This window comes from Puma concolor, chromosome B2 (genome assembly GCF_028749965.1).
Source record: "Puma concolor isolate L17-30 chromosome B2, mPumCon1.1.hap2, whole genome shotgun sequence".
Taxonomy (NCBI): domain Eukaryota; kingdom Metazoa; phylum Chordata; class Mammalia; order Carnivora; family Felidae; genus Puma; species Puma concolor.
The window spans coordinates 64,547,919-64,574,141 of record NC_141671.1 but is presented as its reverse complement, the minus strand read 5'-3'; the positions used below and the strand labels follow the sequence as shown (position 1 = coordinate 64,574,141).

Genomic DNA, 26,223 nt, shown 5'->3' with positions numbered 1-26,223 from the left:
ATTACTATTACCAACAGCCCTCCCTGAGCAGTACACATAGGGATAACTTTTATTTTTTCAGTGCTTTTATGTATTTCACAAATTTTCTATAATAAAACTCAGGTGACTTCTATAATTAGAAATATATACTTTTAAATACCCTTTTGTTATTTCAGATAAACATATGATGTATCAAGGTCTAGGTTGAATGATAACACTTTCAGGATTTAATTTTCTTTGCTGAGTTATCTTTTTACATTGCCAAGCCATTCACTGTTATAACAAAGCTCTTTTACCTTTAACTGTGATGAAACATGCATTTTTATACACATTATAAATATTAGATTGACCATGGAAAAACTACTGCATATTTATTTATGAGATTCTACAGGACCAAGGTTCTATAGAGTCAAGGTTTTTGTGTCAGTGCGATCAATGACCAAGTTCTGCCAGATTGTCCATCTAATGCTAAATGGGGTCATTTGTTACTTCAGGTTTTTTCATGTGATATGACATGAAGAAACATTGAAAAGAATCTCCTTGAACATGCTGAAATTCCTCATGAAATAAGAGTTTGAGGAAAAATCTTATGTACGCTTATGTTAAAGAATGTGGATATATTCTTTCTTCAGGATGATATCATCCTCACTGGCAATGCTGCGTGTGTGTGTGTGTGTGTGTGCGCACGTGCACACACCCACATGCACACATGCATGGTTAGACATGTGTGGATGGAACACACTGGCATGTTGTATTGGTTCTTTTCACTCCCCACCCTTAACTTATTTATGGGCTTATAAAATTTGAACAGAAACAAATTTCCTTTGGAAATGGCACCTCTAAATGTCTGGAGATTATAAATGCCATACCACAAATTGCTTTATCTCAAAATACCCACATTTCCATAAAATTCTCTCTATATGTACATGTATAAGATATGGGTGTACATATGTATTCTTTTTTTTTTTTTTTTTTTTTTTGCTACTTTTAGTCTCATTACTGAATCAGTCTAGAGATGCTGAGTGAGTCTTTAGGTAGTTTAATTTATAAGCTTGGGACTCATTAACCTTTGATGACCACATTAAACTTTAAAATAAACCTTAGTCCATAAATAAAAAAAAATCATTCTCAGCAGCTTTCTCTGAACAAGCTGAAATTTTGTAGTAAGGGTAAAAGTTACTATGGATGCATAAAGGGCAATAAGATAATTTTAGAAGACAAGATGGTCATTAAAGAAGACAAATACATATTAAAGAGTAGCAGAGTCAATTTAGCATATAATGCCAAACTAAAATCCAAAATAAAATTTATTGCATAGATATTCAAGGGTCATTAGAGCTAAGTTCCTTCTCTGAACAGAGATTTTGATTTTGCAAGTCCTAGCTTAGTTGTGACCAAGAATATTTATTTTTCCATTGCTATAATTTATGGCTGACAATATTTTTCATGGCCTATTTATCAATTATTATCCTGAAATATTGTAGGAAAATCTGCATTCCAAGCAAGAATTCACTCTATGAGAGGTGAGCGTGTTCTATTAGTGTCTTATAAGTTGCCACTTTAGTTGTGAAACATCTGCAAAAAACGTAGAGGATACTGTCACTTTCCTCAGAGCAATGAGCAAACAGGCAACTCCTCTCTCTAAGTTCCCAAACAGATTACACTGAAGTCCTCAAAGAGATGAGGTATCCCTCTGTATCTTTCCACTAACAGAACAGACATTTGAGATTTGGTAAGACTAGGTGTTATGTACATATTAAAATAGCATAGTTTGCTGGCCAGTTGGGGATGCACACATTCTTGGTCAAAGTTTCATTCACCTAAATAAATCAATAAATTATAATTTCAGGTAGTATCTGAGTTCAAGTGGAAGACAAGACAATATTCTTTATTTCCCATCTGTCTGGGAGGAAAAGCCCCTCCAAAAGGCTCAACTGAGCTAGTGTGATATTTCAGGCTTATTCCTACTATTCATGGGAAGTGAAGACACAACTGAAAATAATCTCCTTCTGAACTTGCTGGAATTCTCCATATGACAAGAGCCTTGTGCAAAATTTTGTGTGCTCTCTGTTAAAGAATCCATAAGATCCACAGTACTTTGCCTTTCCATGGTTTCAGTTACCCACGGTCAACCACTGTCTGGATGCACGTGATCCTCCTTCTGACTTATTGTCAGATCAACAGCAGCCTAACACTATGTCACAATGAATGCCTACGTCATTCACCTTGCTTCATCTCCTCACATAGGCATTTTGTCATTTCACACCATCACAAGAAGGATTAGAGTACAAAAAGATATTTAGAGACAGGGAGAGACTACATTCACCTAACTTTGATTAGAGTATGTGATAATTACTCTAATATTTGTTATTATCATCAATCTCCTACTGTGCCTAATTTATAAGTTAAACTTTATCATGTGTATGTGTATATAGGAAAAAACATAGTATATATAGGGTTTGGCACTATCTGCAGTTTTGGGCATCCACAGGGGGTGGGGTCTTAAAACACATTCCCACAGGTATTGGGGGTCTACTATATTTAAGAAAGAACACAGTAGGCAGTTACCACTGAGCTGCAGTTGCTCACTAAGGCCAGTGCTGCCTCCAGCTTGCCGAGCTCCAGCCAAAGAAGGGAGGTAAGTAAGGAGGTCTCTGGACCAGGGCTCCTATAAAGCAGACTGCCTGCAAATCCACAGCAGGCGGGAAAGTACCCAGGAAGCAACGGGCTACAAAAGCTGCTGGTCAGAGTGCACCCTCTACTGAAGGGGTGAAGAAACCTCATCATTACAGGCCTGGTACTGTGGCACTTCCCAGAAGCAGATGCTATCAGAAGTTCACTGAACTTCTGATCCACAAACTTCCTTTCTGTGCTTCCAGAGTGCAGCTACTGGTCCTTTGCAGGAAGCAAGTGAGGCCTATGTGCTGGGTCTCTTTGAAGACACCAACCTGTGTGCCATCCATACCAAATGTGTAACAGTTATGCCACAAGACATCCGCTAGTACATGGAGAACATGCTTAAGTATCCACTATGATGGAAAACATTTCATTCTTTACAAAAAAGAAATTGTCTTCTTGTCACTGGTAGTTCTGGGATCAAAAGGTACCTAAATATATGCTTGCAAATGAAAAAAATAGGGGACAGAAATCAGGTATTGGCAGTTTTTCCATTTTCATTTGTGTGTGAATTTTTAATATAAACGCAAGGACATAAAGCATTAATGCAAGTCAGTATGTTTCAGTAAACACGTTTTAGCAGTTCAACTTTATAACAATTATAAATAAATCTGTTAAATTTTTCTGGACAATGCCAGCATTTGGATTTTTTAAAAACAAGTACATTTCTTATTGACGGCAACTAGGAGGTATTTGTAGCATTTTTATCATAGAGTAGATTCCATCCATTCCCTGTGCTTTTCTGAGTTGTCCTACATGCAAGTACATGTTTTTAATGTTGTCTATATTCTGTGCTCTTCCTGTAAGTTTGCTATTAAAGTGCATAAAACTATATATATAAAAAGAAAGAACATACTAAAATAATGGAACGATAATAACGATGGATTTCAGTTTACCAAAAGAGCAAGGTATCGTGTAGAATTAATCAAAACTAACTTCTAATAAATTTAACTTAGAGTCACTTATAAAAAACCTGAATTCCAATTATTTCCTGATCTTTTTATTATTACTTTCTCAATTCCTCTAAAGCCTACTCCTTGGAGCTAGGCAGTTAAATTAAGCTGTTAGACTATTAAAATCAGAGATAGGGCTTGTACATTAGTGAAACTTTCTGTGAAGCATGAAGAAACAAAAGCCAATAACTCTTATTTTGAAAATAAAATGCCTTTACTGCTTTATTTATGGATGAAAATAAATGTTGTATTTCTTTGTTTTTTAATTTTTAACTTGAAGAAAAGCAAGCCAATTCTCACAGTTTTCTAAAATAGAATCAATATTAAAAACAATAACACATGGTGATAATTTGTAATGTGAAATATAACTCTGACTCAAAAAATAGATCTACTTTATACCGTTATGATTTTCAGTACTAACATCAAGGTTAATATATGCCAGATGGCTTACTTACTTTCATTAAGAATTATTAGCATCAAAACTGTTTAAACTAACAACAATTCATCATCCTAATTGGTTTTTCTAAGAGTTAAGGTAAATTATGCAGGAAAAGAATGATATCCTGAGCATCACCATGGCTTAGAGTCAGAAAATTATATCATCGTCTCAAAACTAATTTGACTTTGAACCTTCGTCTGGGGGTAGGCAGCTGGTCTAAACTAGTTGAATCAGATCCTTTTGATAGTTTTTTTTTTTCCTCCCAAGAGTATAAAAGTTGAGCAGAGACACAGACAAACCAAGGTCACTAAAGTTGAATCATGTTACAGCAGTGTCCCAGGGAAGTTCTGCTGAGTTCTGGAGCTGCCTTTTTTCCTAGGCTGGTTTTTCAACTATTTCTTCAATTCTACTAGCTACCTTGGGATTCTATGCAGTAAATCTCCTTCCTCCTTCTCCTTGCTTTTATCTTGAGAGAGCTGGAATTGCTACCTGCTACATGAAAACAAAAACATAGTAACTGACCTGTCAATTCTGTGCTCTAATTTCCTTATCTCAAAAACTAGACCATACAATACATCAATGGACAATACATACAACTGGACAATACATCAACGTATTATTATTTAAAATGTGTTGACATTTGAAATAACCTACCTTAATCTTTGTTTTTATTTGATTTAACATTAAACATGAGCTATAGAAGAGTTGCTGTCCTTCCTCCGAGTCACATAAAGAGAATCGATAGCAGGACTATATTATCAGAGAAGAGTCTCACCTCGTCACCTTTGTCTCCAGGTATCCCAGGGTAGCCCCGCTCTCCTTTGCTTCCCTAAAAAGACAAGAACTTCAGCTAGTATACTGAATCATTCTGTCATCTTTTAAAACAATGAAAATATCTCTTCTTAGTACATTTGGGACATGTAATTTGGGCAGAGTCAGGAAACAAATAAATGACTTTGCACGTGGCTTTTACACCACTTTTCCAAAATAGCTTTCATAAAAAGTAGTGTGTTTAGAATGAGTTTTGTTGGGGCACCTGGGTGGCTCAGTTGGTTAAGCGTCCACCTCTTGGTTTTGGCTCAGGTCATGATCTCACGGTTTGTGAGTTCGAGCCTCGCATTGGCTCTATGCGGACGCTGCTTGGGATTCTCTCTCCCTCTCTCTGCCTCTTCCCCACTCATGCTCTCTTTCCCAAAAATAAATAAAATAAACATTAAAAAAATTTTTAAATCGGTTTTATTTTTCACACTGAATTGGAGGTACCACAGAAAGCAGAGGAGAAACTGCCTTACCTTTGGTCCCTCTCTGCCTGGGATTCCTGGGGGACCCCGTGGTCCTGTATCACCCTAGAGGACAGAGCAGTAGAGAAATGAGAGAAGGTACTATGTGTAACCTACAGGGCCCATCAACGTTCAGCCTGCCATCTTACCTTCTGGGTGATAGAATCATACTTTCCAGGCTCACCAGCGCCTATTTCTTCTCCTTTGTGGCTTTTCAGCCCAGGGACACTGGCTTGGCAGTTGCCACAGAAGTTCTAATGAGTATAGAGATAAGGTTACTGAGAGATTCAGCAAAGTAATCTATAAAAGAGAGATCTGATCAGATATGAATCTCTGTCAGAGATGAATGATAGAGCAACTGATATATCACTACTTTCAGAGAATTGATCCAATTTGGAAAGACTATTTTTTCGTGAGGTAAAAACTACTTATGAAGCTAGTCAATTATATCTGTTGATGACATTGGTGACCTTTGTAAAGCATGTCTATGATGATACTGAAATGGAAGATTCCAAATATATAAGGAAAAGACACATAAGTCAAAAACACAGACTGTTTCAACTGTGTAACTGTATGTCTAAAACGAGAGGCAGTAATAAAGTTTAGAATAACTAACAAGATTACAGAGTTCATACAGCCAATGGCATAAATCATTAAAAAAGAGAGAAAGAAAGAAAAAGCTGTGAAGAAAGGATTTCTCTTTCTGAGAGCAAAATTAGTTGGAGAACCGTACACACAGTTTGCCAACATTTTGTCAGTGGAAGCACTCATGTGAGAAATAATTACTTGAGTGACTTGGACTTGACTTCTATGTCAAATCCAAGTGCAGATAGGAAATCTAAGTGGAATTACCTTTCCATTGCCTCCTCTGTAACCTTTAGCTGATGTGGAAAGACTTGAATATAAGTGTCTGAGCCTACAAGATAAACTCCTTATCACATTGTAAAGAAAAAGTGTTTGTGAAAAGCCCTATAAAGGCTTATTTTTAAATTGTTAGAATAAGAATATGAACAGGAAAGGCACAGAATGGGGACCAGTGAGTGGAGGACATAGTTTAATTTTAACAGTTGACAGACGGTAGGACAATATAGGCCTCTTTTCTTCTATCCCTTTCACCAAAGAGAAGAATCTTGAAATGTGAAAAGGGAACTGAAGCTTGCCATTGGCAAGAAAGCTCATGGATATTCGAGTTCAATATTTTTGACTCAGTGAATATCAGAACAAGTCTGATTTCCAAAAATATGCTCCTTGGAAGGCTAATTCTGTATGCTATTGAAAAGGTTCTGAGGCAATTTCCCTAAAAACAGCTGGATTAAAGAGTTCTCTTCATGGTGGTCCTTCTCAGAGCTGGTATATATAACAAGGAGCCAGAGTGTGTGATATCTCCCAAAACTAATTTTGCCATTAGGATCTTTTCACACAGCTGATGTATTGGTAGAGGAATTAAAAAAATACATATATATTTGTAGATCCACCACTTATAATATCTCAGGCCTGACCTCATTTTCTTTAGGTTTGGATTGCCAGAATGGTAAATCAAGGGAAATGATTTGCCTGCCATGTAAGTGGCTCAACTTGAAAAAAGTCTTTAGATTTTTGTATAGAGAGAATAAAGATGCATCAATTATCAGCCAGTGTACAATCTCACTCAAAGAGGAACTGACACACAGATTAACCCAGAGGAAGGTCTTTGAAGGGATGTCATTTGGGCCTGGAATTATGTCAGTTTTTTACTACACTTTAATCAAGGGTATTTTTGAAAACAGAAAGCAGATGATCACATTCGCTACATAAAGACTCTGAACAGAGAGGGAGACTTCATGTGTTGGGAAATAGGATCGGATTTTAAAATTACATTAAGTTGACCTAATAGATCCAATCTCCAATCTAAACAACACGCTTTCCTGTATTTGGGGGACAACACGCTTTCCTCTTCTATGGGATGCAGTGTGTTGGGACTGTCAGTGGAGGTATCCTGCCTGCCTCTCACCAATCAGCTTTCCTGGGACTCAGAAACTCAGGGAGATGATGTTAGGGCTCGAAAAGTGGTGGAGCACACTCATTAAAGGGATGCTGCCCTGGTGAAACTATCAATTATGTCCACTTCTGAGGTGTTTGTGTAGTCCTGGCTCTCCTTGTCAGAGTCTACTCACGGTCTTTTTGTCTATTCTGTGAGCCACCCCATATTCTGTCAGGATATGCATTTCTGCTGAAGTGTGTACATCTTGATCCTAACTATTCTGGGATGGTTAGGTATAACTCTTACAATCCTGCCACTTTCAACATTACTGTCCTTGTGAAGAACCTAAGATAATGTCTGGGGACCTGTGTTCCTGGGTTCATGTTGCACTTTCTAGCTGTGTGACTCTGAGGAAGCTACTTAGCTACTTAGAACTTCAGTTTCTAATATATAAAACGGGGATACTAGCACAACCTAAATTTACAGGATTATTGTGAAGATTAAGTGAGACGATTTAAGTAAAGCAGTGTATTGCCTGCCATGTAATTAGCTCAACTTATATAAGATTTTCCTAAAATCCCCCCCAAATATTCTCTTTTGACTTAAAAGAAACTGTTGACTTCTGAAAGTCTTAAAAATCTCCTCTAATATATTTTTATATTTATATTTATGTTTATATATATATTCTCAAAACTAATATCCAGCAAACACTTATACTAGAATTCTTGAGTCTTTGAATTTAATTCAATAGATATTTAATTTAATTTAATAAATTAACAAATTTAGTAATTTGATAAAATTTATGTAAGTCATTGTACAAACCATTGGGCTAAATGGTAGGAATATAAAATAAATCACATTTATACACATATAGCATAAGTGTGTGTGTTTGTGTGTGTGTGTGTGTGTGTGTGTGTGTACATATACATTGTACGTTCATATATAGACAGGTAGGACACATAAGGCTTGAGTATAATGTGAAGCGGAACAGATTTTCATATGGGTTCACTCAATCTTAGCATACCATGAAGAAATATGCAAATACATAACCTTACAAGTGTCCCATTATCATTCTTTCTCATCTGTGTTACACATAAAATACAGGGTAGTATTAAAGAAAAAAATGGTAGCAAGATTTATCCCTTATGAGATGAATAATGGGTAGAGATAGTTTTTACTTAACAGAGTAACAGGTGTTAGGGCAATTGTTGGCTTTGGAATTTTGCAGCTCACTTTGTAAAATCCCATGACATCAAAGCACAGCCTTGCGAGCTGGCTGTTTATTGAGCAGCACTGGTTTTCAACCTGGGACGGGTGAGGGTAGCTCCAGTGAGAAGGATCAGGTTTCACAGCAGTGAGCCAGGGGTGGTAAACACCCATGAAGAGAAAGCTGTCCCTCCAGAGGAGAGAATGGTCTACTCAAGGGTGTTGATGACACTGTTCCTCCCATGTAGCTCAACTCAGAACTACCACTTTCACCCCCCCACCCCTTATACCCAAACAGACAGGGATGTAAAGAAGAAGAGAATGGAGGGGTTAGTAAAAGTGGCACAAGATACATAAAAATATGTGTTCCTTTTTCTATCTAAAAGATGTTCTGCCTTTTAAAAATTGAATTTTAGTTCAGGCTAAGCAATTAACTCAGTTCTGACAAAGATTTCCTTCCTAATTTTTCCTAAAAGTTAATACATAATTTCTTACATAGCAACAGAATACCTTGAGCAAGACACCGATGTCTCCCAAGAGAGGAAGTGCAATCTGCAGTTAAGGAGAAAAAAAACCCAGTATGTGTTCATACATATACGTGCACATGATACAATACAAACATATAATACAATGCAGATGTTTTCTTCTCCAAGTGTCATGTCAGTTGAGATTTGTCATGGAGTTTCTAAGAGGCTCACTGTCAGAATGGTTGGCTTTCACGTTATATTTCATAGGACACCGGCAGACCTCATAACTGCATCTGAGAAATATTCACTACTCCTGTGCTATGAACATGTGAACACACCCAGGTTGTCGTTCTGATTCTGCATCTCTATTTTATATTTTCATGACACGGCAACTTTTATGCCAACACTAATATAGTCTTGGTTTTAAATAATACATAAAGGTAAATCATTTATTAAACGGAAGTCACCACTCTGCCAAGCAAATTATCAGGCTGTTGACAAATATGAAAAGTACACAATGAATTTGCCTTAAAGTTCTTTCTCACTGAAGTTCAAAAGAGCCAATAGGTGGCTTACGTGATATGCAAGAGAGACACTGAAGGAACTTGGGCAGTGTTCCGGCCTTGTGTCTTAAAATGTCCTTTCAGAGAGGCACTGTAAACCCAAGTAACACTTTATAAGAATTCTGGATGATGCACACATGATTCACTCAGCAGTGAAGTGAAAGTAAGGCCAAAATATGCCTCTGCACGTAGCTTATAAAGGCACTCACGGCACAGCCAGTGTGGGAGGGAGAAGGATTTGGGAGACTTAGAACCGAGAGGCCAGATTTGGATTTTATCATATAAAACTCTTAATACAATGTCATGTACCATATGGCCTCTCAAATTATAACTGCTGATTCTGAGGCTATTTAAAGGGATTTCACTGTTGCTCAAAGCAAGGTTCATCCTGAAATAAAATTTTGGAACACACATTTAGTGCTTAAACCCATTTTTCAAGAGCCTACTCAAGCCAGTTTTTGTAATTTAATCACTTCAGTGTTTTAAGGCCACAGAATCAATAGATATTCACCCTGTTGTAGGTAACTTACCTGAAAACTTTCATTTAGAAAAATGAAATTCATTTAGTCAATGGCATTAGAAAGAATAGAAATTGTGGCTATATATTTCAACTCAATTTTCCATGGGATGGAGACATTATGTGCCAAGGCACAGCCTGGGGCAAAATTGTAGAGCTGAATTATATCCTTAGGAAATAAGTATTCATCACACACACAAAAATGCTGATGCAGCTTGAATTTTCACCCCTCTACAAAATAATGGGGATAAACAAAATCACCAAGCAGTTACAGAGCATTCTAATTAGTTTGGACAGCAAAAGTTGCTCGGTAGGCTATTTGGCTTCTGGGTGCATTAAAGATACATAAATCAGGCACAGTCTGTTGACATACCGGGTCACCTGGGGGGCCTGGCAGACCTGGCTTTCCATCCCTCCCTGGAGCTCCCTGAAAAACAGAATCATTGTGTTCAAATCCTTGCACAGTGGCACGGGTGCAGAGTAAAATGGGTCGTGGGTAGGAGGAGGTACAGATGGTCCTTACATCATTCCCTGGGGTCCCTGGAGTTCCCGGCAATCCAGGGAGACCTCGAGGACCCTGGAAATGGGGGAAAATAGTTACTTATGGGGACAGTTTTTCAGTAATTTTCCCCAAGTAAGCAAGCTGGATTTGCTGTGCCAAATAACTTGGTTAAGTGGCTTACCTGAATACCTGGCTCTCCAGCTGGTCCTTGCGAGCCCTGAGTAGAATCAGATCCAATTATCAGAATTCCTCCAGAAATACCCATAAATTATGCAAGTGGGATCAGGAGCTATGTATTGTAACTTACTTAGTCGAACAACAGGGCTTGCCAACTTGCGCACACTGAAAACTTTCTGTGATGATGGCTAAAACCTTTGGATGGCAGGTAAACACTTAACCAGATGTCTGTTGCTTGGAACCTGAGCATGGCTTTGCTCAGATGCCTGGGATATCTGTCTCTCTCAGTACCATCATGTGTTCCTCCACCTTCACAAACACACAATGCACCCAAATTCTAGCTGTTCAGAAACTCCTGATAAAGTAATGAGCTCAGGACTTCCTTTCCTTTCTGCTTTCTACTTTCTACTTTGAGTCATTTCCCTATTTGAAGAAATTGCCAGAATCAGTGTTCAGTGACAGCAGTAGAAAGTAAAGCATCAATCAGCTATTCTTTTCTACTTTAGAAAATTGGAATTTGGGGTAATAAAGAGGAGGCTGGGAAATTATCAGTGAACCTAATGACGATAGCTCTATCCCTGTTACATAACCACAGACTGAGGAAGGAGGAACTGATGACCTAAGTAAGTAAAGGGCTGGGTTCTCAGCTGTTGACTTCAGTAACTGCCTACCAACATTTCCTTTCTTATTTATTTGTTTATAAAACGTTTATTTATTTGAGAGACAGAGAAAAGAGAGAGCACATGTGAGCAGGGGAGACGCAGAAAGAGAGGGGGAGAGAGAATCCCAAGCAGGCTCCATGCTGACAGTGCAGAGCCTGACATGGGGCTAGATTGAATGAACCATGAGGTCATGACCTGAGCTGAAATCAAGACTTGCACAGCTAACCCACTGAGCCACCCTGGTGCTCCTCTTTTCTTATTTTATAAAATAAATATTCATATGTATATGAATTCATATGTATATGTAGCTTTAGTCAAAGCTACTTTTTGTTCCCTTTCTATTTATATTGTGACCTTAGTTATTAATATATTTTTTATTTTTTGCTTCAATCTCTTTCACTCCCTTAATAGTTTCCTGATCTGTGTTTTTACTTTGTTTAATCTTCCATCTCAGTGGTCTTTTATATTCTTGCCCTACAAAATCGATCACATACAATATAACCATTCACTATTTATGCCTTCTTTTAGCTTTTGTGATAACTTCATTAAAAGGCCAATTTCCCAAATTAATGTCACTAGAATAAGTGTTTATTTCTACTTTTCGCATTCCAAAATCTTTTATGTTTTTTCATAGTAAATAAAAAGTTTTATCTCTTATTACTATTTAGTCAACAAGTACGCACATGGGGGTCATTATTATCAGGCACTGTCCTTGTAGCTAAAACTGGGCATTAAAAAAATGGGCACTAAAAGCTGCCCATTCTTTGTGTTCACTATTATAAACACCTTCTATTATCTCTTCCTGAAGATATTACTGAAGAGATTTTTGACATCATCTCATTTATACACACTCCATTCACTTTAAATATTCACTTTTTATTTTTTCATTAAAAACAAACAGTAATATACAAAACCCTATCTTAGGCATGTGTACAATCTTACACACATTCATTTGTACTTTTTAAAATAGAGAAGAGAGGAACAAAGGGTTAAATAACTGCTCCTAATCCAAAATCAGTGTCTGTGAGATCAGCATCTGTGGGTCAGCAAACAGTAAGCACCTTCTCTGTGCTCAGTGACTTAACCCCAGTGCTCATTAATCCTCTCTCTCTGATTAGTGCTTACTTCCATTTCCTCTTCTGACCATTTCACTCTTTTCTTCTTCTTCTTTTTTTTAAGTTTATTCATTTTTCTTTTTGAGAGAGACAGAGAATGATGGGGGAGGGGCAGAAAGAGAGGGAGACATGGAATCCGAAGCAGGCTCCAGTTCTGTACTGACAGCACAGAGCCTGATGCAGGGCTCGAACCCATAGACCGTGAGATCATGATCCAAACCAAAGTTGGATGTCCAACTGACTGAGCCACCCAGGCGCCCCTCATGTTTCTCTTCTTATTCAAATTTGTCACTGGGTTTTATTTTACTGTTGGAATGGACAGGGTTTCAAAAGCTTGATAGAATTTCACTTACTGTTGGGCCAGGAACTCCCAGCCCTGGGGGACCTCTGTCACCTGGGGAACCATGGACACCTGGGAGTCCTCGTTCACCCTGTGCAATGAGAGGCTTCTGTGAGTGCGAGGGTCGGGGGACAAAAAATTTCAGGCTGTATTTTATTTTTAATTCTTTAGAAATAATCTATGATATTTTTATACCTTTGGCCCACGTGGACCAGGTGCTCCAGGATTTCCATCTAATCCCTACAATAAAAAAAAAGGAGATAAATACATTTCTTTTTCTAAAAACATTAAAAGCATCTTAGAAGTTATAACTCAAAAATGTTTTGTTGTTCTTCATCTTTCTTGAATAAACCCTTTTCTATAAAAGAATAAGGAACAGGAAATACAGATTTCCACCAGGTTATAGATTTTTGTATAGTTACTTTAACAAATAAGATGTTTTCATTTTTAGGGGAGGTGGGTGGGGGATGGGTGAAACAGGTGATGGAGATTAAGAGTACATTTAATCATGATGAGCACTGAATAATACAGGGAATTGCTGAATCACTGTATTATACACCTGAAACTAATATAACACTGTATGTTAACTACACTGGAATTAATATTTAACACTTAATAAAAAAGATGTTTTTATCTTTAAAATAAGGCATCTAATACTGAGAACTATTTATTATCAATAATTAATATAAAAAGTCAAAGAGGAGGAAAAAAAAGGCATGTGAAATAGGCTTATTGGTTATTTAGACTTTTCAGCTATTCAGTTTTTGTTATGTCCTGGAAATAGCCTGGGCCACAAGGACATTTTCTGCATATGACCATCATTGGCCATGCCTGCAGAGCCTCTGGAAAGAAAATTTCAGGCAGCTCTTCTGTTTTAACATAGCATCCTGGGAAGGTTTATGATTTAAAGCTAGTGTATCTTACTAGGCTCCATAGATCCCTAAAGAGTTCATGCAGAAGATTCAGGGAGGCCTATGAATCTTTCAAAAATGTATGTAAAATGGGTATGCGCATTTTCTCAGAAGAGAGCCCTCTGCTTGCATCAAATTTCCAAAGAAGTTAGATCTCTTATCTAAAGAACAAGATGAATATTTTGTTTTCTGCAGACCTCAACTTATTCCTATACTTGTGATCTGAACCTGGGAATACATGAAGGGTAATTAATGAACTTTCAAGGGAAATATTAGTAAAAGGGCTGTTACTTACTGGTTCCCCTGGCAGGCTTTTCCCTGGAGGACCAGCCTCACCTTTGGGACCTGGAAGCCCAGGAGGGCCTATAATCCCACCTGGATCTCCCTGAGGAAAAGAAGATTCTTATGTCATTGTTCAGGTTCACGGTGGGAGCTATGGAGACAGCAGTTTTCATTGCTTCAAGTTGTAGCCAAACTTCATTTTCTCACTCATTCACTCATTCAGCCCTATTTATGGAGGGCCTCATTCATGTCAGGCACTGTTCTAATTATCTTAGGTGCACTTAGATTTTGTGGTGAGGTATGTTACAAGTTTAGCAGTATCATGCCATATGTATAAATATATGTGTGTATAAATGTATGCACAAAAAGAGCATCTACTCAGAAAGTTCTTTAGATGATCTTCATGTTTTCTTTAAGTTCCTTTCCAGTAATGGTTCAACAATTAATATGTGTCTGTACGTACCTTGCACAATCCTGGCAGCCTTGTCTTATCCTTTTGCCGCACCTACCCACCCCCACCTCCCAAATCGCAGTGCCCTTCTGATCCTCTGTCTCTCCCTCCCACCTAGTTACTCAATGCATAAAATGTATACCTTTTCTCCTTTAATGCCTTGCTTTCCTGGGATACCATGTTCTCCTGGCAATCCCTAGAAAATTCAGAATTAATGGGAAAGAACAATTAGAATATTTCTTATTATGAGAACATATCTATCTGTGAGTCTTTGTCATGAGAACAGAATTGTAACATGTAAACTATAAGAGGATGGGTTGGTTTTGGCCTGTTAAAAAGGAAAACACATTGGTGAAAATATGTGGTTTGTTGTTTCAAGTGAAGTAACCTGGAGGTAATGGAAAAGAAACTAAGGGAGAATTGAACCAAATGCCCCATTCATATTATCACCAATAAAGGGTGAAGGGATGGTGGTTGGTAGCATCACAGCACTATTTAGAACAACAATGGAGTAAACAGGAAGATATACCCTTATTATGTTTGGCAACAGTGGCTCTTTCCCTTTTGATTTTATTCTCTTTCTTAGCTCCAATTACTATCACTTCATCTCACTCTTGGTCACTTATGGCTCCACCTGTGCCACCAACATTTTATTCTTTTCATGAGATCTCTCCGTGAGGTACACCTATATTGGTTCATTAAATGGCTTGGGGGGGGGGGCGCAAGAAAAAGCTTTGCCCACAAACTGAATGTTCAAAGTACAAGCAGAACAAAGGCACAGAAAGACCTCTGGAGGCGCAGTCAAGAAGCATAGAGAATAGAGCAAGAGGTCATGGGACTGTTCCCAAGATGATAGGAAAAGGAGAGATTCCAATAGTTGCATAGAAAGTGCTGGAATTGTGGCTACATAGAGATAAGTTTCCAAGAAATTTTGGCCAAGCATTTCTGTTGTTATGCTCAAGTGAGGACTGATGGTGAATCTTAGCTCCCAAGTCGTTAGAAGGCCAGGCTAGGGAGGTTGTCCAAGGAACAAAAGGCTTAGTGGGGGAATGGATAGAAAAATGCATTTAAAGGACAACAGAGAGACAGACAGACAGACAGAGAGACAGACAAACAGAGAATAGTGAGACCACTAGAATTAGGTTCTAATGCAACCTGAGGACCATCTTCCAATGGCATTATAGAAATATTTTCTGCTAAAAGATTTGCTCTTTTTGGAGGCTCTTGCAATAAAACAGTAACAGAAGCTTTGGAAGTGCCTTTTTTTGGATAGAGAATTGAGCCAAAGTCATGCATAATGAAAATGCTTTCTTTCTTTCTTGGTTTTCCTTATTTCTTTTGACGTTTCCAGTCTTCGCTACTGTTGGTACACCTCTGACAAGCATGTCCAAAATGATGATTTAGTTAACCTGACTTCCAAAGACTGATTTATTAGGCTAATGATATTCAAAAGGATCTCATGTGAATATATGAAGGTGCTAGCAGCCTTCCTGATAACCCCTGACACTAGGTTTGATCAGTCTTGGCAGTAGATGTGACCCATGTCTTTGGAAAAGGTGGTACAACTCAGTCACATGAAAACATACTGACATTCTTTAAGACATCGATTTAATTTCCACATATCAAAGAGACCTGTATTTACTATACATACAATATCTCCTGGTGGTCCTCTGGGTCCCATAGAGCCTTCAGGTCCTTGCTGACCCTAAAAGAAAGGTGATATGTAGTTCAACTTTGTTAAAAAACAGATTGTCCTTGAATATATATAAAACATGGTATGAACTTCATCTGTAGAAAGACGGGCTTTCTACCATCCTACCGTCTCTGAATAATTCTGAAATGTGCTTTGGGTTGACAAAGATAGTTTGAAGATGTTCTCATTTAAATGGGTCTTTTCCCACAAGCAAGTGAGGCCATGATAACCTCCCTCACCCATTGGTGGGAGCGCATCACATCTCTCCTGCACCTCCCAACAGCTGGTCTTTCTTGGGACACCCCTGCGGAATCCCACATGGGGAACTCAAGCATCTCCGAGCTGCATAATTTGGGCTTAGAAATTGAATCTTGAGTCCTGTTCATTTTAAGGATATAGTTCAGGGTCATAGGTTTCGCTCACATTATTTACTCATAAAGGGTTTAGGGATGCTATTGTGAATATGCTTTGAAAAAGAGTTTAAAAATCTTACTGTGAACCAGAAAGCACAATTACTATGTGTGTAATAAATGCAGCCAATAGGGGGGGAAATCACCATGGCAACATGATAAAATCTCTGAGAACGTTTGTGAAGAAAATGAGTGGCACACCAAAGCACTTTGTTTTGTACAGAAATGGCTATAACTCCAAAATTATTTCCTCTTTAACTCAGTAATTTCTTATATACCTTTAGTCCTGGACTTCCTATTAAACCGGGGGCACCAGGATCTCCAGGTTCGCCCTAAACATGTGGGTGGGAAGGACAGTGAAATGGTTAATGTAATCTTCACAATCTCATTAGGTTGGAGATGCCATAAAGAAGGTTATGAGATTACCTTTATTCCCTGTGATCCCATTATCCCAGGTTCTCCCTGTAAAAAAAAAACAAAAAAACAAAAAAACAACCATTTATGTAATGCTTAAACTCAGATGGGGATGAGCATCTCTAATACTTGAATTCATCTGCATTTCTACTAATTAACATAGAATAAAGGGGGAGATTATGGACAGCATGATGAAGTCAAGGAGGGGGCCACTCTAAAACATGATTTAAAATACTTATTGATATCAAGTAAATAATAACTCCTATTTTCTTTCTTCTTTATAATAGTTTTCTCCCCAGTATCCCTTTTGACTCTACAATGATATCTCATTAGCAATCACTGCATTCTCTACTTAGCTGACTTTGTTATGATTTGCCACCAGCTCATCCTATATCTCAGTGAATTAAAACCTCAGATGAAGAAGGAAAAGAAAGAGTGGAATTTAAGTTTATATGTCATGGTGATTCTACTATTGGGTATATGTACTTAATGAAAAAAAAACAAAAAAATTAAGGTTACATAAAAGAGTACAATATTGGCTGTAATGAGTTTGCTTTTCTTATTTTCATGACTTATTATTGATCCTTTTGATATAATCACCCCATTTGATAAATTTAATTTGTACCATTAACAGAATTTTTGAAAAAAAACTGTATCTTATATTTTAATTTTATATTTTAGATATATTAAGTGTGTACCTTTCAAGACATTCATGTCCCATTACAAATAGTAATGGTTAAAGAAAATATACACTACCTAAGCCAAATGGTGCCATCAAATGATAAAACTTAACAAGGTTTAAAATTTCTCATTTATCAAAATAAGAGTAAAAAATCACAGAGGAAAAAGTAAAATGCTCAGAGAGGTTATTTTATCAAATCTATTAGACTCCACAGTAAACATACCAGAAATCAGAGAGATAGAAATCGATGAAGTAGAAAACACAAGATAGTGATAAAACATCTACTTACTCTATCTCCCTTTTCACCTTTTGTAAAAGCTTCCCCCTAGGAAAATGGGTAGAAAACAGAAGCAATTATAAACACTTTTGGAAATAAACTCTCCAAAACTGGATATGGATGAATCCTGCAGGCCAAACTCAGGCCTCTGTCGCAAAAAAAGTCCCTGAGATGACTCAGAATGTCACACAGTCTGCTTTGCGCAGTTTAAAGGGAACATATGAGAATTAATTAAAAAACTCATATTCCCAAGTGAACAGTAAGTTAATCATTCTAATACTATTTTGAGAATCCTGAGTGGAACAAATTGGAATGCTGCCCAAGGCTGAAGCTTCCTTTTTCATGGTTCACATAGAAGCTGATCACATTCTCTCTCTCCCTGCACCTCCTCCCCACCCCCTCAAACACACATATTGAGGCTTTCTCTCATTAGCTTTTCTGTTCCTCAAGTCACATGTATGCGATTTCATTTACTTTGCACAACAGTGCTGTGAGGAAGATATGGTCCCATTTCAAGTATGAGGAAAAGAGACTCAGAAAGGTTCTGCGTAACTGAGTTATTTCCCCTAAAATAGCACTCACCCATTTTATGTCTCCTTGTTTATCTTGCCTATAAACTCTGTGAATGTAGGGATTTAATTGATCTCAACTATCATAGTATCTCTGGTGTACTGTTGGTGCCCAGTAAAAGTTTATTAAATTAGAGAATTTAAAGTTATGCAGACATAACAGTAATAGCTGATGTTCATTAAATCCTCATAATGTATCAAACACTGATCTAATCAGTGTTCTAGTTCCTTCTTATGTGTCACTGGGGTAGGTACCATTAGAACACCCATTTATGGATAAGGAAAATGAGGCACAGAGAAGTTAAGTAATTTCCCCAAGTCACATAGCCAGTGAGAGGTCATTCAGGATTTAAACCTAGACAACCTGAATTCAAACCCAGGCTTTGGTTACTCATTCTTATTTGATTTGTAATTTGATTTACTTATTATTTGAAATGAGTGAATTGACAATAAGATGGAAACCATACATCAAAAATTTTTTTCTCTTGCATATGAAATTCAAGAGAAAACATGAGAACCACAGGTAAATAATACTATGCTTAAAGGTCCTCTTAGGGACTGCTGGTCTTTTAAACAAATCACTAATGGGAGATAAGTGGTTAGTAAATAAAACTCTGTGGTTTGCGCCTCATGTCCTATGTGCTCAGGACTAGAGGGCTCACCTTATTCTCTTCCATATTTCCCAGCAACCTTGCAGTTACCCGGGGGGCAGGCAGCTAGTATTGGCAATGCAATGTGAGCAGATGTAACATGTGTTACTGCAGGCTGAGGTAAGGAGGAGCCCAGTCCTGATGTTCCAGTCCCACTTTCCCCACAGTGGTGACCGAGAAGGTTGTGTATATCAGATGGCTGAGTTACATGGGGTAATCAGCCTGGTACCTGAATGCAGTGAGGGTCAACCCCACTCCTCCCAACCCAACCATGCTGGGCATGCAGCATGAGCAAGAGATGATCTTTCTTGCATTAAGCCACAGAGATTTCAGGGTTAATGTGTTACCTAGCATAACTTAGCCTACCCTGTTATGCCCCATATCTAGCCAACACGATTAAATCTCTTATTTTTGGTTGGTGTGCTGGGTCGCTCAGCTGGTTAAACATCCAATTCTTGATTTCAGCTCAGGTCATGATCTCACAGTTCATGAGTTCAAGCCCCACATCGGGCTCTGCACGGCCTGCTTGGTATTCTCTCTGTCCCTCTCTCTGTCCCTCCCCTGCTCACACTCTCTCTCAAAATAAATAAATAGAGCTTAATTTTTTTAATCTCTTATTATTGGTTAATTGCTATACATTAAATCAGAGCATTATTTATAATCTTGTCTTTCAGCCTTAATTCAAAAAATTCTATTTGATTTTTTTTTTTTAATTTTTTTTTCAACGTTTTTTATTTATTTTTGGGACAGAGAGAGACAGAGCATGAACGGGGGAGGGGCAGAGAGAGAGGGAGACACAGAATCGGAAACAGGCTCCAGGCTCCGAGCCATCAGCCCAGAGCCTGACGCGGGGCTCGAACTCACGGACCGCGAGATCGTGACCCGGCTGAAGTCTGACGCTTAACCGACTGCGCCACCCAGGCGCCCCTCTATTTGATTTTTAAGAGATGATGTTATTTAGATATAAGCATGGGCCACATTGCTTCTATAACTGCTTATTTGCTTATATCACATTGCTTATATCATGCTTATTTAGAGCCACTGTGAATCCATATTGATTAAAGTAACAGGTTAAAAAAAAACAATAATAAGAAACAAAACCAGGAGTCTGGTTATCTCAAGACTTGATATTTAGTCCTAGCTCCAATGGTCACTATCTGTGTCAAGTACCTTGCCTTTTAGAACCTCTCTTTCTTCATCTGAGGTTTAACCAGATGATCTCTTTTAAGTATATTTTAGCTCTGATATGTTACACATAAAGTTATATTCTAAATGTTTAGTAGTGGGGGGGAAACTGCCATTCAGGATAAATGGTTCAGAACTCAAATCTGTATGAAAATCATTCCTCTTTTTGGGACTTTTGGTGATTTTGCTAAGTCAGGTCCAGATTCTGTTCTGGAATAGAGTGTGAGAGGGATGCCTGGGTGGCTCAGTCGGTTAAGTGTCCGACTTTCAGCTCAGGTCATGATCTCACGGGCTGTGGGTTTGAGGCCCATGTCGGGCTCTATGCTGACAGCTCAGAGCCTGGAGCCTGCATCAGATTCTGTGTGTGTGTGTCTCTCTCTCTGCCACTCCCCAACTTGTGCTCTGTCTCTCTCTCAAAAATAAACAAACATTAAGAAAAAAAGGAAAGAAAGAAAGTGTGAGACCACAAAGGGCTAAACTCTGCATAACATTGTAAAAATGTGTTTCTTTTATGTGGGGGGCAGAGAGGAAGGCAGGCAAGATCTTAAAGTAATTCCCCCTCATCTGTGATTTCACTTTCCATGATTTGTCACTCACAACCAACTGCAGTTTGGAACCAGATGATCCTCCTTCTGAGGAATCATCATGTCAATAATAGCCTAATACTATGTCACAACACCTACATCATTCACCTCACTTCATCTCTTCACGTAGGCATTGATGATTTCACTTCATCACAAGAAGGGCGAGTGCAGTACAAGATATTCTGAGAGAGAGCACATTCACATAACTTATCACAGTATATTGTTATAATTGTCCTATTTTACTATTAGTTATTGTTGAGGGTCTCTTGCTGTGCCTAATTTATAAATTAAACTTTACCATAGGTATGTATGTATGTATGTATACGAAAAAACAGTGTATACAGTTGACCCTGAACAACACAGGTTTGAATTGCATGGGTTTACTTATATGCAGATTTTTTTATAGTACAGTACTGTAAAATGCATTTTCTCTTATGATTCTCTTAGTATTTTCTTTTCTCTAGCTTCCTTATTGTAAGAATACAGTATAATACACATAACATACAAAATATGTGTTAATCAGTTGTTCATTGGTCAACAGTAGGCAATTAGTAATTAAGTTCTGGGGAGTCAAAAGCAATATGAGGATTTTCAACTATGCTGGGGCTTAGTGCCCCTAACCCCCATGTTGTTCAGGGTCAACTGTATAGGGTTCGGTACTATTGGCGGTTTTAGGCATCCACTGGAGATCTTGGCACCTATCCTCCTTGAACAGGTGGGACTACTGTACAGGGACGTGGAATAATTAAGGGATTAAGGGGGAACTGGCAAAGAGAAAAGTTAAAAGGAAAAGAAGTCTGTTTCTCCTATGTAAGGCAGATAGGGCCAATGATAATCTCAGTGGGGTAGGTGGGCTGCCCCCAAACGTCCGTGGTGGGAGAGAAAGCCAGAGCGAATCTCCTAGAAGCTGTGAAGTCCCCCAATCATTGCTACAAAGAGCATGATCCAAGGGCCAACAGCATGAGCATCACCTGGGAGCTAGTGAGAACTGCAGCCTCTCAGGCCCCACCCCAGGCTTACTGAATTAGACCCAGCATTTCAAAAGATCCCTAGGTGATTCAAATACACTTTCCATTTGAGAAACACTGCTCTTAAACCATTCCAAGTTCCTTTTTTCTGCCCTTCCTGTTTTTCCAATAGAATTTTTTCAAATCTGAAATCCAGGTCTGCCATGTGTCACCCAGTAGTTTAAAAGGTGAGTTTGAGTGTCCAAGCGTGGAGGGGAGACAGTGTAGACCTAGAGAAGCAGTTACGAATGGTTAAGAGTTGTCAACAAATGTGGAGCATCAGGAAGAGTTAAGCAGATGGAGGGGACCAATCACCAGGCTGGATTTGTGGAATGTGAGTTTCTCAGACATTCTTGGAAAAATGAAGCTGGGAAATCCCATGAAAGACTGTCACTTGCTGCAGTTGAATATGGAAGCTTGGACTGGACACCAAAGGCAAGCATGACCCCTACAGGGAGGACAACTTGCGTTACTTGGGTAACAGCATTGACTCTAAAGCTGCCTGAAAAATTACTGTCATAGACAAAGATGCCTACATTTTCAAGTGGAAGCACAGGGAAATTTTGGCTTTGTAATATTAAATACTGTTTCTGTTTGGCATGCAGGCATTTTAGGGACGTCTGCAATCACTATCCCTGGTAAACTTATATCCTTTAGTCACAATGGTAAGGAAGCAGGGAAAAGTGATTTTAAAAAAGTATTACACTTTTTTTCTTGTTCTTTTTAAATTGTTTTATTTATTTTTAATTAATTAATTTTTAAAATTTACATCCAAGTTAGTTAGCATATAGTGCAACAATGATTTCAGGAGTAGATTCCAGTGATTCATCCCTTATGTATAACACCCAGTGCTCAAAAAAAAAATTTATATATATATATTTATATATATATATGTCTTTATGATATATATAAAGATATATGTATAAAGATATATATATGATATATATAAAGATATATATATATATAAATATATATATCATATATATATATAAAGATAAAGCATTTAAGTCTGAGTCTTGCTGATTTTTACAGACTGCTGTGGGTTTTTGTCTTTGCCTTTTTAGCAGGATTTTTAAAAAGTTATTTTTGGACTAGTATTCACGTAATCTCTTTAGGTAGCCCTATTTGAGTATAAATGATAATTTAGGTTTGTCCCCTTACAAAAGAATTAAGTTTTGAAAGAAAGTGGTCTCAGTAATCAGTATTACTGATCAAAGCCACTTTGATCTTATAAAAACCAAGGAAGGAAAATAACTTCAGAAAGTATACTGCCAGCAATAGATATAAGTTTTTAATTTTTTTGGATGTATTAGCTCCAGTTTTTTGATATATTGACTTTATTATTTATTATAGTTATAATGTTTAGTTATGGCAGAGCAGCTTAGTAATTTTTAAACCCCGTGTTCTATAATTAGTCTGCCTAAGTGTGATTCATAGCTCTAACACACTAGCTATGTGACCTAGGGCAAGTTGCTTAACCTCTCTGGCCTCAGTTTCTTCATATGAAGAACAAGGGTGATAATAGCCCACCTATCTCATTAAAAAAAAAAAAAAAGATTAAGTTACTTAATGCCTTACATAGAGCATTTGCTCAAATATCTTATTGACTATTGTTTGCCAAGGCAGGGACAAACAAGGTTCATGGAATTAGTGCTGATTAGGAAAAATACTTTTAATTCTATTTTTGTGAATATTCTTCCTTTGTCCTAAAAGTGTCAATACTTACAGATTCTCCTTTTTGACCTTTAGGGCCAATGGACCCTGGAAATCCCGGTTGTCCAGCTTCACCCTTTTGAGAAAAAGCAGAAGAGTGATTTTGCATGAGGTCAGATGAGTACTGTAGTGACTCTCAGATTCAAGAGTGATTGTGCTCCTTCTGGCCATGGAATTTACCTATTGTCGTCCAAGGAGGAGTTCTGAATCTAGTTATACTATTTGCATAATCATGTATTTGTCAGCACTTCACAATGCCTTTAGCTCTTTCAGAAATCCATAATATTCATAATGATATTCAAAATTAATGTGAAACATTATTTTTCAAGGAAAGATGTTCAGAGAAGAAAAATATATAATTTTGTCCTGTTTTGCCAAAAAAAATTTTTGTGTGTGTGATCTTAAAGACATCAGATTGTTTAACTGACAATAATCCAAGACTCATTTTATCTCAGACACTTCTTTCTTTTTTTAGGTGGAGGAGTGGGGAGCCATGGGAAGAACAGGGAGTCTCTCAGCTGTTTCCAGCATTGATATAATCACTTAAATGACTGGCTGCGGACAAAGAAGACATTCTTGTCCATGTGGTAACAGCAGCTTAGGAATGTGTAAGATGTTCTGGTCAGAGATCTTGAAAAGGGGTTTGTATGTGACATATAAAAAAGTACTTTGAGAAAATACAATTTAGAAATAATACTGTGGGGGGAAAACAGATCACTAGTCAGACTTTGGAGGATCCCAGCATTGTGCTTCCTTTCAGCATCTACCAAGATCCTTGAATATCACATTATGGTTAAAGTAAATACAGCCACTGGAAGTATGTTGGATTTTTTTTTTCCAACCTCAAAAGCGTTTTTGCAAAATGATGTTCACCATGGTATTTCTGGGCATATACCTTTTTCACCTTTCTTACACATTTTTTATTTTCAAAAAAATATAGAAAACATAAAGTCAAATGTGTCAAACCTCTGTGTACCAGGTACCCCAAATGAAAGTATTACAAAAATTTGCAATCTAAGAAGAAATTTCCTACATTTCCCCTTCTATTTCTGTCCCAGAGGAAGCCACTCTCTTGAATGTAGTGTTTATATTTTTCAGTCCATGTTTTTTCACTTTTACTGCATATATGTAATCATAAATAATATATTATTTGATATTTAAAACAAATTCCATAAATAGCTTTTTTTGGGTATATGATATCCTATAACTTGCATTTTACCACTCAAGGTTGTTTTTATTTTTATTTTTATTTTTTTCAACATTTATTTATTTTTGGGACAGAGAGAGACAGAGCATGAACGGGCGAGGGGCAGAGAGAGAGGGAGACACACAGAATCGGAAACAGGCTCCAGGCTCTGAGCCATCAGCCCAGAGCCCGACGCGGGGCTCGAACTCGCAGACCGCGAGATCGTGACCTGGCTGAAGTCAGACGCTTAACCGACTGCGCCACCCAGGCGCCCCTCAAGGTTGTTTTTAATATCCATTCCTATTGATACATATAGATCTAGTTCACTCATTGTAACCACAGGACAGCATTCTATAATGTTACTATATACCAGGGTTTACCCAAGCCCCATTGATAGGCATTTGGGTTGTCTCCAGCTTTTCTTTATTATAAACAAATGCTGTAGTGCACATCTCTATATCTTCCCCCTTTTATGGATGTGTTTATCTGTTTATTTTGAAGCCTCAAACAACAGTCCACCCAAAATACTTCAAATAAAAATTTATTACAGTCCCAAAAATGTTGGCTTATTTCCACATTTCTATCTAAATCAATATCTTATGACTTTACACTAGAGGAAGATGGAGTTTGTCATGTGCAATTGATACAGAAGATCACATTTTTCAGAAGGTTCTTCTAGATTTGTGGAATATATTTTTTAAAATTAATCTTGATTTTATTAATGTATTTTTCCTTCTTGAACCTAAACATTTAATGTACCATCACCAGTCTTATACTAACCACACTGTAGCAGAAACTATTCTTTTTTCTAGATATAATAAATTCTATCCAAAATAAGAAGAGGGAGAAATTGGTAGATACATTTAAAAAACCAATTAATGTTGGTTGTAAAGAGAAAATAAACAACTGGCTTTGTCTGAGCATTAGGGTGTACAGAGTGACCATCCTGTTACTCATCTGGTAGGTGTTAAAATCCCCAGTGCATAGGGGTGAAGGAAAAACATGCCTAGTAGTTAGACTAATCTGCAAAATATAAAAGTAGAAATCAGGGAAGGGGTCTAGAAATTACTATTAAAGTCACATCTACCTGCTACCAAAGGGGAAGTAGAGGAGATTATATAAGGAAGAAGAGTAATTATATTCAGAGCTGCTATATATTTGAACCCATGTAAATAAGTCTCCATTGAAATGTAGAGGAAGGACCCAGTAGAGGCATGGGTCCACCTCTCTGAGTGGTACTTGGTCAGGCTGGACTTAGAGGAAATCTTAGGGACCTATTCCCTCATATAAAATTCTGTAAACAAAAGCATTTCATATCTGAATCTTAGACACATGAGGAGTTGGTTTTCATATTTAAAATGAATGTTCAGTGA

At 37.6% G+C, this 26,223-nt stretch overlaps 1 protein-coding gene across 1 annotated transcript in view; it reads right to left on the bottom strand.

Moving 5' to 3' along the window:
- The window catches only part of COL19A1 (collagen type XIX alpha 1 chain), a 349,065-nt gene that overhangs the window by 52,664 nt on the left and 270,178 nt on the right, over positions 1-26,223 (bottom strand). Inside the window, exons 20-35 of the mRNA XM_086707174.1 lie at positions 23,678-23,740; positions 17,969-18,004; positions 17,010-17,045; positions 16,862-16,915; positions 16,132-16,185; positions 14,623-14,676; positions 14,043-14,132; positions 13,032-13,076; positions 12,850-12,927; positions 10,724-10,759; positions 10,564-10,617; positions 10,414-10,467; positions 9,004-9,045; positions 5,477-5,581; positions 5,340-5,393; positions 4,823-4,876 (exon numbers count right to left, since the gene is read on the bottom strand). Of these exons, the coding sequence (XP_086563300.1) occupies positions 4,823-4,876; positions 5,340-5,393; positions 5,477-5,581; positions 9,004-9,045; positions 10,414-10,467; positions 10,564-10,617; positions 10,724-10,759; positions 12,850-12,927; positions 13,032-13,076; positions 14,043-14,132; positions 14,623-14,676; positions 16,132-16,185; positions 16,862-16,915; positions 17,010-17,045; positions 17,969-18,004; positions 23,678-23,740 (909 nt within the window). The remainder of the gene's footprint in view (positions 1-4,822; positions 4,877-5,339; positions 5,394-5,476; positions 5,582-9,003; positions 9,046-10,413; positions 10,468-10,563; positions 10,618-10,723; positions 10,760-12,849; positions 12,928-13,031; positions 13,077-14,042; positions 14,133-14,622; positions 14,677-16,131; positions 16,186-16,861; positions 16,916-17,009; positions 17,046-17,968; positions 18,005-23,677; positions 23,741-26,223) is intronic.